This window comes from Artibeus jamaicensis, unplaced genomic scaffold (genome assembly GCF_021234435.1).
Source record: "Artibeus jamaicensis isolate MK-2021 breed Jamaican fruit bat unplaced genomic scaffold, CSHL_Jam_final scaffold_369, whole genome shotgun sequence".
Lineage (NCBI taxonomy): Eukaryota > Metazoa > Chordata > Mammalia > Chiroptera > Phyllostomidae > Artibeus > Artibeus jamaicensis.
In genome coordinates this window covers 45,283,677-45,301,631 of record NW_026522042.1, presented here as the reverse complement: position 1 = coordinate 45,301,631, position 17,955 = coordinate 45,283,677, and the positions used below count along the sequence as shown (strand labels likewise).

The window sequence follows — 17,955 nt, the reverse complement described above, 5'->3', positions numbered from 1 at the left end:
TGCCTGGACAGCAGAGCATTGAAACCCACCAACTAACTATTCTTCAAGCCTGTTCTCAGTACAACAGTGTCATTACTACATGTAAGGGAGGCAGGAGTATTTATTCTCCGTGTTTTTTCAAAATTTAAAAAATACATTATGACCCCTTCAAGTAGGAACACAGCTATTGCCTTCATTTGGGGGGACCACCACACACTCCGGGGAGCGTGTGCAGGGTCCCCGCACAGGCACGGTCACTTACGTGCAGCAGGCGGTCCCGACGCGTCATGAGAGGCGGGCGCGTCTGCCGGGGCCGGCCCCCCGCTGGCCTCCTCGGAGGACTGGCACGCGTCGCCCGCCTGGGCGGCCTTCACCGCGGTCTGCAGGCTCTCAGCTTAGGAGGAGGAAAACAGAAGTAGATTTAAAAATAGAGAAATACAGGGCGGGCAAAAGTGGGTTGACAGCTGTTCGTATGGAAAACAGTACAACAACTAATAAATAACACAAGAACCAACCCTGGGTTTTGCATACTCACAACTACAACCCTGCGTTTGCCCTGCCATGTGTGTGTTCACATGTAGATGCACGTACATTAAATCTGGACCAGGGGCTGGCAGCTGTACTTGGCCTGCGCTTGGCTTTATATGGCCCAGGAGCAAAAAAACGGTTTTCACTTTTTTAAAGAGTGGCCAGAATACATGCAGATGTATGTATGCATGCACACATAGAGAATAACGTGACCCAGAAACTGTCTGTGCACTGCAAAGCCTCAAATGTTTATATGCAGCCCTTCACAGGAAAACTTTGCCAACCTGCAATCCAGACCAATACTTTAGGCAGCATTTTATGATAGAGAATCCAATAAAGAAAAACAAGCTTGTATAAAAATACCTCAAGGGCACCTTTCAGGAAACGAATTGATTTACTGAAAAATCCAATTAATTTAAATATGACATCAGGCATTAGAGTTTTAAGACTTGCTACTCTGATATGGTGGCTATTCTTCAAAAGAGTACTTCTCCAAACACACATTCAGAACGAGACCCCTACGCCTCACGGAGACCTGCCGGATCAGGTTGTCCCAGGGAGGAAATAGGGAAGTTGCACTTTCAGCACCAAAGGGTTTTCAGTGACACGTGAAAAGGGCACATGGGCAAAGCCAGAAAGGGGCAGGATCAAGGGTGGCAGGCGGGTGTGGCTGGGGTGGGGAGGGAGTGGTGGGGGAAATAGAGACACCTGTACTTGACAATAAAAATAATGTGGCAAAAAAGGAAATTTTAAAAAATCTAGTAAGGTTTTAAGGAAGCTTTTTATTTACAATAAGATTTTCAACTAGCATGTGGAATCGTATTATTTTCAGGACCCGATAAATATTTCTAAAACAGTGTCCAATGATTTGATTTAGCAAATCGACAACCTACTCTGTTCCAGGGGCTCCTGGGCATGTGATACCCAGAAAGGAGAGTTTGGAGACTGGAGGGGGAAGAGACACAGACAACGAACAGAACTCCAGGCAGCACGCGCTCGGTGCTGAGTTCCATCACCCAGGCATCGGAGCAAACAACGCAGACTCGCAGATGGAGAACAGGCTGATGATTACCAGACGGGAGGGGCGATGGGAAACTGGGTGAAAGGGGGGAAGGAATTAAGAAGTACAAATTGCCAGGTATAAAAACAGGATATACTTTACATGGGATATAAAGTACAGCATGGGGAATATAATTGATAATATAGTATTGTAATAACTATATATGGTGCCAGGTGGGCACCAGACTTATCAGTGTGATCACTTTGTAAGGTACATAAGTGTCTAATCACTATGCTGTACACCTAAAATGAGTACAATATTGTATGTCAACTGTTACTGAAAAATAAAGTTATTTTTAAAGTGCTGCAGCAGTAAGTAGCTCAGAAGAGCAGGAGGGCTGCGTTAGCCAATGGGATTAGCAAAGAGTTCCTACAGGAGGGGACACCTCCAAGCAGAATCTCGGAGAGAGGACTGAACTCGGGAGGCAGAGAGAGAAGTGGGGAAAGGAGGGAAGAACAGCAGGTGGCAGAGCAAAGACCGAGAGAGACAACTCGAGGTGTGTGACGAGCCTGTCCTTTTCTCCATGGTTAATTACCTTACCCTGCTAAGAACTCCGGCTAATAAACCTCTCTGTGTGACTGTTGCTGGCCAGCCAAAGGGTTGGATTATCCAGCCTGAGGCTCAGGCAGAACCTCAGTTGCACTGGGTTCTCTCGAGCAGCTGGGTCCACCTGCTGCTCTCAGCACGTCCACCCCACGGTTGGCCAGAGGGATGAAAGCAGATGGACTCGGGGCCCAGCGTTAGTGACCACTTCCATGGGGAGAGGCAGGGAAAGTCACTGGGTAATACTGAGAGCAGGTGACTTTTTTCAGTAAAGATACTATCAAAGATAATGAAAGGGTCACCAGTGTTTCTCAACCCATCTGAAAGTCCCTTGGGCTTTCTTTCTAAAACAGATCTTGTGTTTGTCCATTTCTTCCTGCTCCCACTCTCTGCCAGCCTACCTTGGCCACCAACTCCCATGGCCACAGCCTCGACTTTGCTATGCTCCCTCCACATGGCAGTCGGAGAGCTCCTTTTAAACCACGAATCAGATCACCCTCTGCTCCACACCCCACCACACTTCCCATCTCACTTAGAATGAGTCAACGTCCTTACCTCCATCCGGGCAATCTGAGTCCTCGTTAATGCTGGCTCACCTCCTGCCACTTCCCGCCCCTCACTGCACTTTACCTGCACTGTCCTCCTTGCCGTTCCTCAAACAAACGGGGTACTCGCCTGCCTCAGGGCCTTTGTGCCTTTTGTTCCCACGCCTGGGACCTTCTTTTCCCAGGTATCTATTTGGATTTCTCAATTCCTTGGGTCTGCTTATATAGCACCATATCGAAGAGGCCTTCACTGCCCGCCCTGTCCGAAACAGAACTCCTCTACCCCATTATGCTCTATCCCCCACACCCTGCTCATTTCTTTATTGCACTGGACATAACCTGATGCATCTACTTCCTTATATTTTGCTGTTTCGGGAAACAGATTCCGGGCGAGTCAGGACTTACTCTGCTGCATCCTCAGCACCAAGACCACAGTGCGTGGCTGGTAGCAGGGTGTCGATAAATGCCTCCTGCATTTGTCAAACCACGTCCTTTTGGAAGCTACCTACCTTCTTTCAGGGCTGCTGCCAGTAGCGAGGTGGCCTGGGGAGGCTCTCTCGGGTCAGGTTTGATGAGGAGGTGGGGCTCCAGGTGGACATCCTCGAACCCACTCAGCTCTCCAAGTTCAGCGTAGATGTGCAGCTTCTCCTCCAAATACGTACAGATTTGCTGGTCTTGATTACAGAGTATTTCTAGAAAACAGTGTTCACCACAGATGGTTATCCCATGAATATAACCACTGTCATGAAAGTCCAAGTTACAAGACAAAGTTGTTGCTGATTAGGAGGCCACATGATCCAACAGCTGAACTAAAGTTGTTAGGCGGGACAAATCCAAGTTCAAACCCTAACTATCCCATGCAGTGTCTGCAGCCTCCAGCGAATGACTCAGTTCTCTGAGCTTCCGCTGTATTTTCTATGAATGAGGCACAGAACGAACGTCCATCTCCCCAGCTCCAGAAGAACTTCCAAGGCCACTTTTCAGTGCTGCTCTCTTCTGTCATGACGAAGCATCAAGCTCAGGAATGAAGCTGAAGTGGCTTGTCCACAAGGGAAAGCCACGATGCTACGGCCAGAAGCTGCTCAGGCCTCACCAGCCTCAGCCAAAACCAAACACGATGGTTTACGTTTTTACTTCTAAACATCCGATTTCTTTGACCATCTCTGCAAGCATCATTTTCCTCTGATTTCAACATGTCACAGGATTCTTCGAGCTTAAAGGGACCTTACCCAGTGTCTGCCCCAGGGGTTCTCAGTCCTCTCTGCCTCAGAATCACCTGGAGAGAGTTTAACATACTAATGTCTGCACCCCGCCTGACAGATCCTGACTGAATTGGTTGAGGGTGGGGCCGAGGCATCAGAATTTTTAAAGGCCTCCCTCAAGTGCTTCTAACGTCCAGTCGGAGAAGAGAACCACTGAGCTAGCCTAATTTCCTTATTTCACAGACTTGGAAACTGAGAACCGGAGCTCTTGTGTTCCTTGTTCACAGCCAGACAACTATGTTTTAACGGTGCTGGGCCTTAATGTTAAACCACCGGAGCCTTGGCTGCGTGGCTCAACTGCTTGGAGCATCGTCCCATGCATCAAAGTGTGGCAGGTTCAATTCCCCGTCGGGGCGTGTATGGGAGGCCACTGATCCGTGTTTTTCTCTCTGTGTCATCAATGAAAACGTATCCTCAGGTGAGGATTAAAAAAGATTAAAAATTAAACCACTGGACAGCGGTTCTAAGGCCCATCTGTGCCACACCAGCCACAGTTACTGTTCCATACATGTTACATAGAGAATTTTAAAAATATATTCTTTTTTAACATTAAATATTACTGTGTATCAGTTTCAGGTGTACAGCACAGTGGTTAGATGATCATACACGTTATGAAGTGTTCCTCTGGTACTTCCGGTGCCTGCCTGGCACCGTACAGTTATCACAGTATCACTGACTGTGAGCTCCATGCTGTCTGTGCTTTACACCCCCGTGACCGCACGGTAACTACCAGTTTGTACCTCTTAATATCCACATTTTTTTCATGCAGTTCACCTCCCACCCCTCTGAGAACCATCAAAATGTTCTCTATGAGTCTATTTCTGTTTTGTTAACTTACATTGTTCTTTAGAGTCCACCTACACGTGAAATCGTATTGTAGTTGTCTTTTCTGAGTGACCTATTTCACTTAGCACAACACCCTCCTGGTCCACCCGCGTTGTCACAAATGGTTAAGATTTCCTTCTTTTTTTATAGCCAGGTGATATTCCATTGTGTATATGTGCCATGGCTTTTTAAATATATATTCTTAGTCAAAAAGGAGGAAGGAGGGAGAGGCACATCTCATTTAAGCACGTTTAGTAGCAGTGCCTTTTGCTTTTCAGGTGGTTAGGGTGGGCCTCACATGTACAGAATTAGATGAACCAGTCAGTCAGTCACAGCTTTCCATTCATGACACCCAGTCTTTTTCAACATGCACGAACACACACAACACTCAGGGGGCCAGAGGTGCTAGCACTACCTTGACATTGCTGAATTTTGGCCACTCTGGCTTCAGCTTTCCGCCTCTCTTCATCAGACTCGCTTGTCCTCCCCCCGTCTTCTTCTGGGCAGCTGTCAAAGACAACGGTCGAGAGAGTCAACTGAAACCAAAGCCAAGTGTCTTTAGGCTCATTGAAAAGACACAGGTACTGGCAGTGGAATTACTTTAACAAAATTCAGCATCAGGAGGATTCATCATGCCCCAGGCCAACAGGGTGAATGGTTTTCTTGAGTATATAAAGGACCCTGCATAATATAGCACAGCTCTCAAAGTCAGCCATGTAAGAGGACTCGAATTCCCCAACAAACTCACGTCCACATACACTCGTGTACACACAACACCAATGCCAGCATTAGACACAACTAAAATAATAATCTTGTTTTCTTCTACCTGTGGGCAGTTCTGTTAATGGGTAGAGCAGAGGTAGGGAATGGGAGCGGGCACCAGGTTGTGGGGGCACAGCGGCGTGAAGGAACTTTACGTAAGGTCACTCAGGGTCTAACAAATCAGACCCCCATGAAGCATGACCACCCGCAACCTCCCGGTCCCACTTACGGAAACTGCCCTCGCACAACCATTAGAAGTAAACTGACTGCGACCACTCATCCAAAAACGTTTACTGATCGATTCTTCAGTCCCTGCCCTCAAGGAGCTTCAATCTCATAGGTACAGACACACAAGAAATGACACTGGCTACAAGGCAGTGGACGACAAGTGCCCAACAGATGCTGCAGAGAGCGAGTAGTAACGAATGTCAGGAAAGAAGGAGGCCACTGGAGCCAAACAGGTCTTCACGGAGGCACTGAGCGTGAGCCGCCCAAGATGGGCCGGGCTGCGTGGGCCGGGGTGGTGGGGGCTACACGCCGGCAGGCGGGGAGCCCCCTACAGAGGAGGGGCTGTCTGGGCAGGTGCAGCGGGCAGGCCGCTCTGGCCGAGGCAAAGCTTTCATGCAGAGGAGACACAGTTAGAGCACTGCCCCCAGCCGACCAAGCCCACTCCCCAGGAGAAGGACTGGGGGGCGGTTACCTCTCCACGGCCTGCTGGATCCGTCTCATCCAGTTATTTCGTTCCTCCTTGGAGTTGGTGTGAATCTCGTACATCTCAGGGCCGGCAGAAGAAGCACTGATGAGGAACATGCCTCTCTCCTCATTAGCCACTTCTCGAGCGATGAGCTTCTGAAGGGAGATAACGGATGGCTTCTGGTCCTACATAAAAGATGGGGACAGGCAGGTGAAGCAGCAGCACCCTATGGACAGTGAGGGGCACACCACGCACTAGCGAAGGGAGACGACAGTGTTGGGTGAGTCTGAGCATCTCTTCCATGTGTTCCCAAGAGCTGTGGAGGTTGGCAAGGTCCCCATGGGAAGGGCATGGGGAGGACAGGCTGGGGAAGCAAGATGCAGGAGGACGGCTGTCCTCGGGAACTGGTGGTTGAAAGCATCCCTTTTAAAGAAACCAACGTGTCACTGACCACAGTGTATGCAGGCGACGGCTAAGCCTCCTCTTGGGGAAGCAGAGTGTGGGACATAAATCCCCGTCTCCGCTACTTGCTACAAGTAAATAAAACTACTTTGCAACAAGAAATAAAGTAAAATAGAAGGACAGTTTTTTTCAAACAGGGATCAGAGCATTAAGAAAAATACCAAAATGGCACAGTCAGGGTTGGAAGGATTTTTGTAGAAGCGCATGGGATAGGAAATAGTACACCAAGTGATACAAAGAGATTGAGAGGGCTAGAAGCCCACCTACAGGGTCCGCTGGACTGGGCGGTTCACAGCAACACTTCCCCTAAGGTGGTGGATGCACCCGGTACTAAGAGGCGGAATGTGAAAACGAAAGGCGAGACTGAGGAGGCCGGGCCTGATTCCCCGGCACAACCGGTGTGTCCTGCTCTTGCAGGAGCACGGCCAGCACCCGCTACAGCTCTGTCTGAAATTGCTCCTTCCCACCAACCAGGGGGGCCCCGGGGGCAGGAGCGTTTCCAACTCATCTTCACACGTCTGACACAGAGCAGGGCCTCAGTGACTGCCTGGAGAACTAGAGTTAGCTTAATTCCATCAGAGGGGAACAAGAGGAAAGTCTAAAATGTGGCATCCAAATCACGATTAAATCATCGCTTCTCCCAGGTGCCCTTCCAAGTCCTGGGGATTCAAAGAAGAGTAAGACTCTGACCACAGTGATGTCCAATAGGTAGTCAGCTGCAGTTGAAAGAAGAGCCAAAAAATGCCTGCTACGATGTTGAGGGTAAATGGGAAGAATCTCCTTTGGTTTGTGGCTTCTGCCACTGTTTACAGAGTCGGCTGCAGTACATGGTTTCACTTCCCACCGATGGACTGAGGGGCGCCCCTCTCCAGCACACGCCCACCACTCCATCCCTCGCCGCCGACTCCTTGGCGTTGGCTTCGCTTCCCCAGCATCACGGGGCTCTCCCACCTCTGAAGGCGTGTGCAGGGCTTACCCAGAGTACCTCTCCATCCCATCCCTCTCAGGGCAGAAAAAGTGAAAATAAAGAAAAGGACAGGCTGCTGGCCTGCCCAGTCCCGTGCTCAGCCTCTGTGAATGGAAGCCGACGCAGCTCTGTGGCCATGCTTTTCGAGTCTGGCCACGTCTAGTGAGGGAGCGCTCCTGAGCATGGGCACTATCCCGCACTCGGCCACGGACCTGCTGTCTAAGACCCGGTCTGCTCTCCCTCTTCCAATGCACAGCTTTAGCGTCCTCAGCTTACAATATAAACAGCCTCTTTCTATAAAGAAGTGGAGTAGGTCAAGATGGAGTAGGCTCAAGAGGCCAGAGAGGAGGGACAGACCCTATCTGAAGTCACACTGTAAGGTAAGTACCACAGCCTGGTCTGAGTCCAGCAGTCTGCCATCCTCGAAAACTAAATTGTTGTCTAAATGCTGCGCCTAATTCTTGACCCATCATCAGGTCACTTGGCCAGTAATATCAACCAAGAAGCAGAATTTGTTTCTCCTTTAGGTCTTTGGTTTTGAAGAACCTTTGTTTCTATAAAGATGTGGTGTAAATTATTTTTTCTTCCAGCTGGGCTTTCACCAATCCACAAGCCAAACAAAATGGTCCCGCCTTCCTACTTACTTACTCTGTGTTCTTCCAGAGCATCCCAGATAGCAGCAGAGAGAGGGTGCCAGACCAATCAGTAGGTTGTCATGAAATGTGCAAATATACAGCTTCAGTGGACCAGGGGCACGAGAACTTGTTTAAGGCCTCCTGCAATCCTCTGGTGTAGCTTTGTGAAAGAATCTCTGACTTTTTCACAACCTGTAACTCTGTACTGATAAGAGGCAATGTGCTGAAGGGGGTGAAGAAGCCTATGGCGCCAACCTGACAAGCATGGACACTCAGGTGAGGCACTGATCCACCCACTTCCCCCCCCCAGAACCCATCACTGGGCAGGCATGCTTCTTGTTCACTCAGCATAACAACAGAAAACTCATTAAGCTTTGAATTTGCCAAAATCAGCTGGAACTGATACCTGCTAATGACACCTGAACATCCTAGTGGTCAACAGATGACAATCGCCAGCACTTTAGGGACACCACGACACTGTCCACACTGGTACTGCACGTTAGATTCTTTCCTCTCCCGGGAAGATGCTCTGTGATGCATCATGGAGTTAGCTGATGGCATCTTCCTTCTTCAAGCAAGTCATTTTGGACCACAACATGCTGTGTAACTAATGTTACAAAACTCTGGTTTCACTGCTAATCTAAGTCTAACTCTGCTGGCAAGATTAACATAACATACTATAGAGGTAACTGTTACATGAATAGCCTTATTCATTTGTAACCATTATAGTAGAAATAAGAAACAGTCTTTAAACTTCAGGTACCAGGATGGTGCTTTCTTGTTGGATAGAAGAAATGTCACGACAGTTGTGAATGGGGTTCGCAACAGGCAGAGCAGGCCGGTCCAATGGCACAGGGAGCAAGGTGCCAAAGTGACTGGCACTAACGCCTGAGTTGCTGAAAGTCAAAGGCAGGATATACCCAGATGGCAGAGGCTCATCTGGCGGGGCTTAAGGCAGTGCCTATTCACCAAGCAGCACCAAACAACTTCAATATTTTCACGGTTGCTTAAACTGCTGAACCAGCTAACTACCTGTCCTAGCTGTGGTAACTCAACACTTACCCTGCCAGTTAAATCCAATCAGATGCGCGTCACGAAACACCGCCATCACCAATTTCAGTGGGAACGGAACAGGGGCGTATTCTTGCCAATGATTATTTAATGTCACTGGGAATGTCGGGCATTTTTTCAAGGAGATGTGGGATCAAACCATTTAAAACATGCATCGCATGGTCATATACTTACGACTGCTGCGAAGATGTATTTCTGGTCTTTCTCTTGTAAAAAGAGCAGCACGTCGGTTAGAAGTAGAGCTAGGATATCTTCAAAGAAAAAAAGCATTATTAGTATTAATGAAGCAAACCACAGTTCAAATGCCCTCATTAAATATTGTGATTTCATGTGTGAATTTAAATACATGTATTAGAAATCAAGAGAGTAAGAGTTAGTCTAATTATAAGACTTTTATAAAAATGCCTGTATTATGATAGCCAAAGATATTTTTATGGATAACTTGACAGGTAAGCTGTGTTTGGGGATACATGCTTATATGTGTAACTATAAGTATTGCTAAATCTCCAGCAAAATTTAATGTTGTAGCTTTTAAAAAGGAAGAAAAATATCCAATTAAAAGACAGTTTTAACAGACTGGAGCAAGCCCTTACCTTTATGGGGAATAAAAGATGTTCAATTAAAAATGTTAGAAAGCAGTTTCTGCCCTGAATTAGATATATAAAAATCTGCTATTTTGCTCCATCTAGACCTGAGGAAGTTTGAGATCCGATATTCCCCTTACAAATTGTGCCCAAGAACCATCTTCTCTACACACTAACCATTCTGACACACAAACCAGTGATTCTACAAAATGGATAAGGAGCAAATGACTTGGACACACGGGACCTACAGACTGCACTTCATATTTTACGTTGGTTAACATTGTCATTGAAGTGGCGTTTAGCTGCAACGCAGCAAGCTGCTGATCGTCAGCTACCACCTCAGTCAGCAGTGCCAACCTCCACCAAAACTTGCCCATCCTCACCTGGACTCAACAACCTCCCAGCGCTTACCTAAGGATGTTAAGATGTGTTAAAAATGAGGAGGACAAACCAGAAGTTCTTAACCTGGCTGCACAGCAGGCTCACATGGGAGCCGTTAAGCATGCCTGAACTTGAGCTTCACCCCCAGACTGATACACTCAGAATTTCTGGGAGGAGAGAAGCAGTTTTAAATTTCTGAAGCTCCAGAGCTGATTCTAGAGTGTGGTCAGGGTTGAGAACACCCAGATGAGGCAAGATGCTCCCTACAGAATCAGCCCTTAAGCATCTGAATGAACTGTTTTAGACCCAGAGTCAAGTTGACGCCCATTAGCAAATAACAGCAGTGAGGAAGCATTTGCACCAAATGTAAACATGGCTACACAGTGTTACTCAGTAACAAAGATGACACTTGGAGCTCATTTCTCCCCTCAGTCTGGAGCCGGGCGGCACAGGCCGACTCCAGCAGGTGTACCGCCTCGCTTTAAATACACATTTGCCAGATTAACATTTCTGTGCCAACCATTAGCTGAACTTTCAGTTCTTTGATTCCAACATCACAAACTTGCGCATTCACAAAACACATGTGGCGGCTCTTTGCTTAGAGCAGCAAACTGCTACCACAGGTCTGTTGCATTGGCCACACTGCCCACGGACGTGCACGCCTTGGTCCCACAAGAATTCTCCCGCTGACCCAGAGTCTGTGTGTGCGGCTACGTCTCTGAAGCAGGTTTCTTTAGAAAATCTGCCCTTGGTTAAACGAATAACATGTGTGGGGGGAAAAAGAAAGGAGACCTCGGTCTGGTGGAGTCACAGCACCTTTGAAACGGCCCGTGGCGGTTTTCCAAAACACAAGGCCGGCGTACAGCAGAGTCCGCTCTTTGCTCATCAGCGCCTGCTTCCTGAACACGTGGCCGTTCTTGAGCTTGGTGGAGGTTTTGTTTTCCATCCTACTGAGGATCTCGAGCCATTTTTGGTTTTTCTCATATTCGCTGACTTTTAAATCCACTGCAGCAATCATATCTTTAATTAAGCAAAGAGCTTTGCACAAGTCTTTATGTTCTTCTGTTTTCTCTGCATGGGAAGAAGAACGAACTTGATACAATAAGTCAGAAGGCAATAAGAAAGGCAACTTTTTCCTACAGTTTTCAATACAGCTAAGTGGGTCATCCATATAGCAAAAATCTCATAATAAAAAGGCTGGATTAAACTGGAAAACCACGTTATCACCCTGCACCCCTCCTCCCAAAAGAACCGTTAAAAGATTTAATTAGAAAAGATTGCTTATCAGATGTGCTTTGGCTGAAACACCATGAAAACAGGAAGTCTGGTTTCTAGGGACTGGTTTGACCTTCCCCGCAGAGCAGTGAATGTCCTATATCCAGGGTGAGGCAGAAGTAGGCTTACAGTTGTCCATGCATGTGGAAGTCATACAGTGATTAATAAGTGACAGTGCAAAAATAAACCCTGTGCTTCACATACTCACAACTGTTAACTTGACTTTGCCCCACCATGTACGCTAACGTAGGCCTCCCTTCCACCTTCCCAAACACAGGTAATCAGGAAATCCCCACACCAAGTTCCTGCCAAATCCACCAAGCCACAGGCCCTCGTTAGCTCTTTCATAACCTGAACTTCAGGGTGCCCTGAACGGGCCCCAGACTCGGTCACTTTTCTGGATCCCTCCCTCCATACATTAATACTCAAAATTATACTTACAAGGGCATTAGCATGAAGATGAATGTATCAATGATACATAGTAAACATTTTTCAAACTAAAAGTATGGACCAAAGCACTGTGCCTAGTGGCTCATGCCAATCACCAAGTCCAATATTATTCTTTATTTTTTTAATTTTATTTTTTGCTTTTTTAGGGAGAAGGGAAGAGAGGGAGAAAGAGAGAGAGACATCATGTGTGAGAGGAACATGAACTAGTTGCCTTTACATGCCCCAACTGGACCTGGCCCCCAACCCAGGCATGTGCCCTGACCAGGAATTGAACCCATAACCCTTCAGTCTGCAGGCCGATGCTCAACCCACTGAGCCACACCAGCCAGAGCAAGTTGTTATTCTTCAAAAAGAATCGACTACCTCCTCTTTTTGTTTTTTACAACAAAATCTGTTTTATTTTTTATAATTTTTTAATGTTGTTCAAGTACAGCTGTCTCCATTTTCCTGCCATCACTTTCCCCACTCGCACCTCCCACCTCCCACCCTCAATCCTTCTCCCCTTTGGCTTTGTCCCTGGGCCCTTTGTACGTGTTCCTTGACGACACTCCCCCTTCTTTCCCTTTGTTATTTCCCTTCCCCCTCACTTCTGGTTTCTGTTTATTTATTTCAATGTCTCTGGTTATATTTTGCTTATTTGTTTTGTTGATTAGGTTACACTTATAAGTGAGATCATATGGTATTTGTCCCTCACCACCTGGCTTATTTCACTCAGCATAATGCTCTCCAGTTCCATACATGCTGTTGAGAAGTGTATGAGCTCCTTCTTTCTTTCTGCTGCATAGAATTCCATTGTATAAATGTACCACAGTTTTTTGATCCACTCATTCAATGACGGCACTTAGGTTGCTTCCACCACTCGGCTACTGTAAATTGTGCTGCTATGAACATTAGGGTGCATAGGTTCTTTCAAATTGGTGTTTCAGGATTCTTAAGGTGTAATCCCAGCAATGGAATTGCCAAGTCAAAAGGCAGATCCATTTTTAGTTTTTTGAGGAAATTCCATACTGTTTTCTACAGTGGCTGCACCAGTCTGCATTCCCACCAACAGTGCACTAGGGTTCCCTTTTCTCCACAACCTCTCCAGCACTTGTTTGTTGTTTGATTTGTTTATGATGGGCATTCTCACCAGTGTGAAGTGGTTTTAATTTGTATCTCTCTGATGGCTAGAGATGCTGAGCATCTTTTCATATGTCTCTGGGCCCTCTGTATGTCCTCCTTGGAGAAGTGTCTATTCAGGTCCTTTGACCATTTTTTAATTGGATTGCCTTCCTGGAGCAGAGACATGTGAGTTCTTTACATATTTGGAGATCGAATCCTTGTCTGAAGTATCACTGACAAACATAGTTTTCCATACGGTTTGTTCCCTTTTCATTTTGCTGATGTTTTCTTTAGCTGTGCAAAAGCTTTTAAATTTGATGAAGTCCCATTTGTTTATTCTTTCCTTTATGTCCCTTGCTGTAATGGACATATCACTGAAAATACTGTTGCATGAAATAACTGAGATTTTCCTGCCTGTCCTCTCTAGGATTTTTATGGTGTCATGACTTATATTTAAGTCTTTTATCCATCTTCAGTTTATGTGTATGGCCTAAATTGGTAGTCAAGTTTCATTTTTTTTCATGTAGCTGTCTAGATCTCCCAACACCATTTGTTGAAGAAGCTATTTTTACTCTATTTTATGCTCCCACTTATTTTATTGAATATTAATTGACTACAGAGACATGGGAATATCTCTGGGCTCTCTATTCTGTCCCACTGATGCGTCTGTTCTTATACCAGTACCAGACTGTTTTGATTACTGTGGCCTGATAATATAGATTGATATAAGGTATTGTGATCCCTCCTACTTTGTTCTTCTTTCTCAAAATTTCTGCAGCTATTCGGGACCCATTTGTTTATGGTTCCATATAAATTTTTGAATTGTTTGTTCTATATCTGTGAAATACATTGTTGGTATTTAATAGGGATTTTCCTGAATCTATAAATTGCTTTGGGTGGTATGAACATTTTGATTATATTAATTCTTCATTCAGTTGTGGAAGATTATATTTTTCTAGAAATTTGTCCATTTCACCCAGGTTTTCAAATTTCTTGGCATATAGTTGTTTGTAGTAGTTTCTTACAATCCTTGGTATTTCTGTGGTGTCAGTTGTAATTTCTCCTCTTTCACTTCTGGTTTTATTTATTTGGGTCTCTCCCTTTCTTTCTTGATGAGTTTGGTTAAAGGCTTATTGATTTTGTTTATCTTTTCAAAGAACTAGCTCCTGGATTTATGGATCTTTTGAATTATTCTTTTAGTCTGTATGTCATTTAATTCTTATCTGATTTTGATTATTTTTTTCCTTCTACTTACTCTGCATTTTATTTGTTGTTGTTCTTCCAGCTCTTGTAGATGTAGGTAGGGTTTAGGTTATTTATTTGAAATGTTTCTAGCTTTCTTAGGTGGGCCTGTATCCCTGTGAACTTCCCCATCAGCACTGTCTTCGCTGTGACCACCTCCTCCTATCTTTGGGTAATCTCAGCGAAATCTCTGGAGGACTTTCTGGAACAGCCTCCTGAAACTTTGGATGAAACTGACTGTAGCCATTTTCTATATTTGAGGGTTTAAAAAACCACCAACTTGATGTTTATTGAGGCAAATGGAACTGAAGGGGAAAGTTTCGGGAGATTAGAAGGTGTTAAAATATGAGAAAAATTGGCAGAGAATATAAAAGGTTCTCAAGAGCCTAGAGCAGCAGAAATAAACATGTAGGAATAGCAGTCAAGTGCAATGAGCAGAAGTCCTCCAAAGGGTCTAAGCTCTTCAAGTTCTAAATGTCTTAAATAGATATTTGAGGATCTGTCAGAAAGCCTCAAGGAACAGATCCAGACACTCCTCTGTAACAAGGACAATTCTCTCTTGCTGCCCAGGGAAGAATACTCCTCACTATTTTATTATACCTACTGGCCACTAAGCAGCAACCCTCAACAAGCTTCTTCTTTCTAAAGAGCACATTTCACAAATAGGAAAGTTGAATAGAGAAAGTCAAAGTTGAGTTTACAAGGTGACTTGGGGTAAGAACAAGAAAAGGCTCAAAGTCTTCTGACTTTCAGAGACAAATTAGTGTCTTACAATAGCTTGCTACTCAAAGTATAGGAGCACCAGCCCCACCTGGGAAGGTAAAAATACTTCCCTTGGGTTCTACCTCAGACCTACCAAATTGAAATCTACACCTAAACGAGATCCCCAGGTAATCCCTAATACAGTTTGAGAAGCACTACTGGGAATATTGTGAACCAATGTTCTCAGTAGCCAGAGAGAACTGGCCATTGGTAGAGTCTGTCCTAAGGAGGTGCTGTCCACAGCCACTACAACAGCTGCGTGTGAGGAGCCAAATGCCTTCATTATCATCTGGCACACAGTAGGCAACTGTTGTTCATTCCACCATGAATCTGTCCTGGAATGGTTCTTGGAGCTGACCTAACACAACTGACAAACTTTAGTCTTTGAAGTAATGTGTTAAGCTTAAGAGAATATGAAAATAATACAAACTGAAAGGCTTGATTGTGTTTTCTTCTTTTCTTGAAAACTAAATTTATGAGGCTTATCTCTGTAGATTGTGCTTGCATTTCCTTTTATGTGATACCAGAAGGAGCAATAAGAATGGGACACAAGGAACATATGCCACTCAGTTAGAGTCCTTCTCAGAAAAAGGATGTTAGAAGTTGACTTCCTTTAGACTTGGCATACAAGATCTCATTGATCTTACCTGGCATCTTAATGAAAATGGTGTCTTTTTCATTACCTCTAGGCCAACTGATCATCATAAAGATAATGAAATCAGGTTCCACTTCCTGAACACCTTTTTATATTAGGCAATTTCTGCACCCAGCATTTTCTGAGACAATCTCACTTAATCCTCACAACAATTCCACAAGATAAGGATTATTATTCTTCCATGGTAGTAGAGAAAACTGAGGCTCATTTAATTAACTTGTCCAACTAACAAATGGCAGAAACAAATATATGCAGCAGCAGTGCAAGTTTACACAATTCCAAACCCAAGTCCTTGTTAACATAACACACTACCCCCCGATGATAATAAACGAGATCAATAAGCTAGCTTGAGGAAGAGGCATTTTTATTTATTCATTCATTGAAGTGATATGTGTGTGTTTACTGATAGGTTATTCCATACCCACCACTGCAGTGGGCATTGAAGATCCGGTTGTGAACCAGACACAGGCCTTCTACATCCCTCCCAGAGCTTACAGTATGGCCATGTGCATTAATGGCTCCTTAAAGGGTGCCCGGATGTTACCCCCTGGAACTTAATAAATTGAAAGGGTCAAAAACAGCTCCTTCACAACGCACTGTCAACCTAATAATTCATTGCTTTGGAGAGCTGACGTTTGTTGCTAGGATCAACCACATGTGTTTCATCAGGCTGCTGGGGAGGTAGTAGGAAGACGAGGATGAAGAGGTATTAAGAAGGTCTGGACATGAAGAAACTGTAGAAGGGAAAGGCAAGGTCAAAGTCTGAAGAAGCCTGACTGGTTTGGGCTGCTTGGAGGACTTCAGGCTATTGGCCAAGCCCCATTACAAAAGATAACTTTTCAAAATAGGCCTTAATTCCTAAGGCTTTAACAGTTTTTCCATAATAAAAATCTCTATGAATCAGAGGCCACAAGCATTTCTAGCCCTTTACCACAGCTCAGGTGCATTTCAAACTAACAGAAGAGGCAAACGTTTGCCCCGGAAGCCACCACTCACCCTTTGTGTACTGCAGTATCCTCTCCACCAACACGGGGTACTTCGTGATGCGCTGCGTCACTAGCAGGATGCATTCTGGAATTCCTCGACGTCGAGCCAAAAGATTACTATTTCGGAGCTTTAAAAATATAGATACATTTTTTTATATTCACAAACTCTATCTGTATTTTCTTTATAGGAGTGAATTTAATAATACAAAAAACCTGTGACAGCACACCTAGTCAGACACAACACAACACACACTATCACTAATCAAAACGATGCATGGTCATGACATTGTACCCTGTCATTTACTTCAATAACCCAACTTTCCAAGATTTCAAGAAGTTTTACATCACTCCAATGTATTTGTAGTTAATTCCAAAACTGAGTAAATTCTAATACTTGTAAGTGGTAGATTCATAAACAGCAAAACTTTCCGAAAATGCTCAGAAATCAAAGTTAGATTTTGAGTATGAGTTTCCAGTTAACTGCATTTTTCCAACACCTCTTCCTCTCTGTGTGTTACTATTCATCACAGAAGTTCCCTCTAGTTGGGGCAACTTCTTCCTAAAAGTCTCAAAGCATTATTTAAGTCTTCAATCTATGTATGTAGGGAGGAAAAAAGGAGGTGAATCTGTTAGAATTGTTTAAATGGTAGATTAAAAAAATTTTAAATCCATGAAATGCTAAAAGACAAATATCTTTTTAAAATAAATAAGATACAAAAAAGGGAAAGGGAATATTTAAGTTAAAAAAGATTAAAAAAGATATAACCCCGTTATATAATTGTGAACCTTGGGGAAATCCTGATTTAAATAATTCAATTTTATGAAATAATTGGGAAAATTTGCACACTGGCCAGCTGCTGGAAAATGTTAAAAAATTAGTGTTAATTCATCTAAGTGTGATAATATTATAATTTTTTAAAACATACACTGTTTAGAAATGAATATGAAATGATATTTGGATTTGCTTCAAACTAATCCTGTGCAGGCAGAAGGATCCTGTCTCTATTTTCACTGATTCTTCTGATTTATAATTTGTCAGGGCATGAAACAGCTCCACAGGATATCAGAAAAATGCTCATGAATGTGGAGGACATGACTTCACAAATATAAGTATAAAAGAAAACAATGTGGAAGAAATATTTTACTAATACAGAAAATAAGGACTTTCCATTTTGGCCACAAACCT

General features: G+C 44.5%; 1 protein-coding gene across 4 annotated transcripts in view; it reads right to left on the bottom strand.

Annotated features, from left to right (window-relative positions):
• The window catches only part of ARHGEF28 (Rho guanine nucleotide exchange factor 28), a 274,573-nt gene that overhangs the window by 41,000 nt on the left and 215,618 nt on the right, over positions 1-17,955 (bottom strand). For all 4 annotated transcript variants that reach the window (XM_037157034.2, XM_037157035.2, XM_053657369.1 and 1 more), the window contains 7 exons: positions 16,780-16,897; positions 11,115-11,369; positions 9,508-9,584; positions 6,205-6,383; positions 5,158-5,249; positions 3,165-3,347; positions 242-373 (listed from right to left, as the gene is read on the bottom strand). In XM_037157034.2, the coding sequence (XP_037012929.2) occupies positions 242-373; positions 3,165-3,347; positions 5,158-5,249; positions 6,205-6,383; positions 9,508-9,584; positions 11,115-11,369; positions 16,780-16,897 (1,036 nt within the window). The remainder of the gene's footprint in view (positions 1-241; positions 374-3,164; positions 3,348-5,157; positions 5,250-6,204; positions 6,384-9,507; positions 9,585-11,114; positions 11,370-16,779; positions 16,898-17,955) is intronic.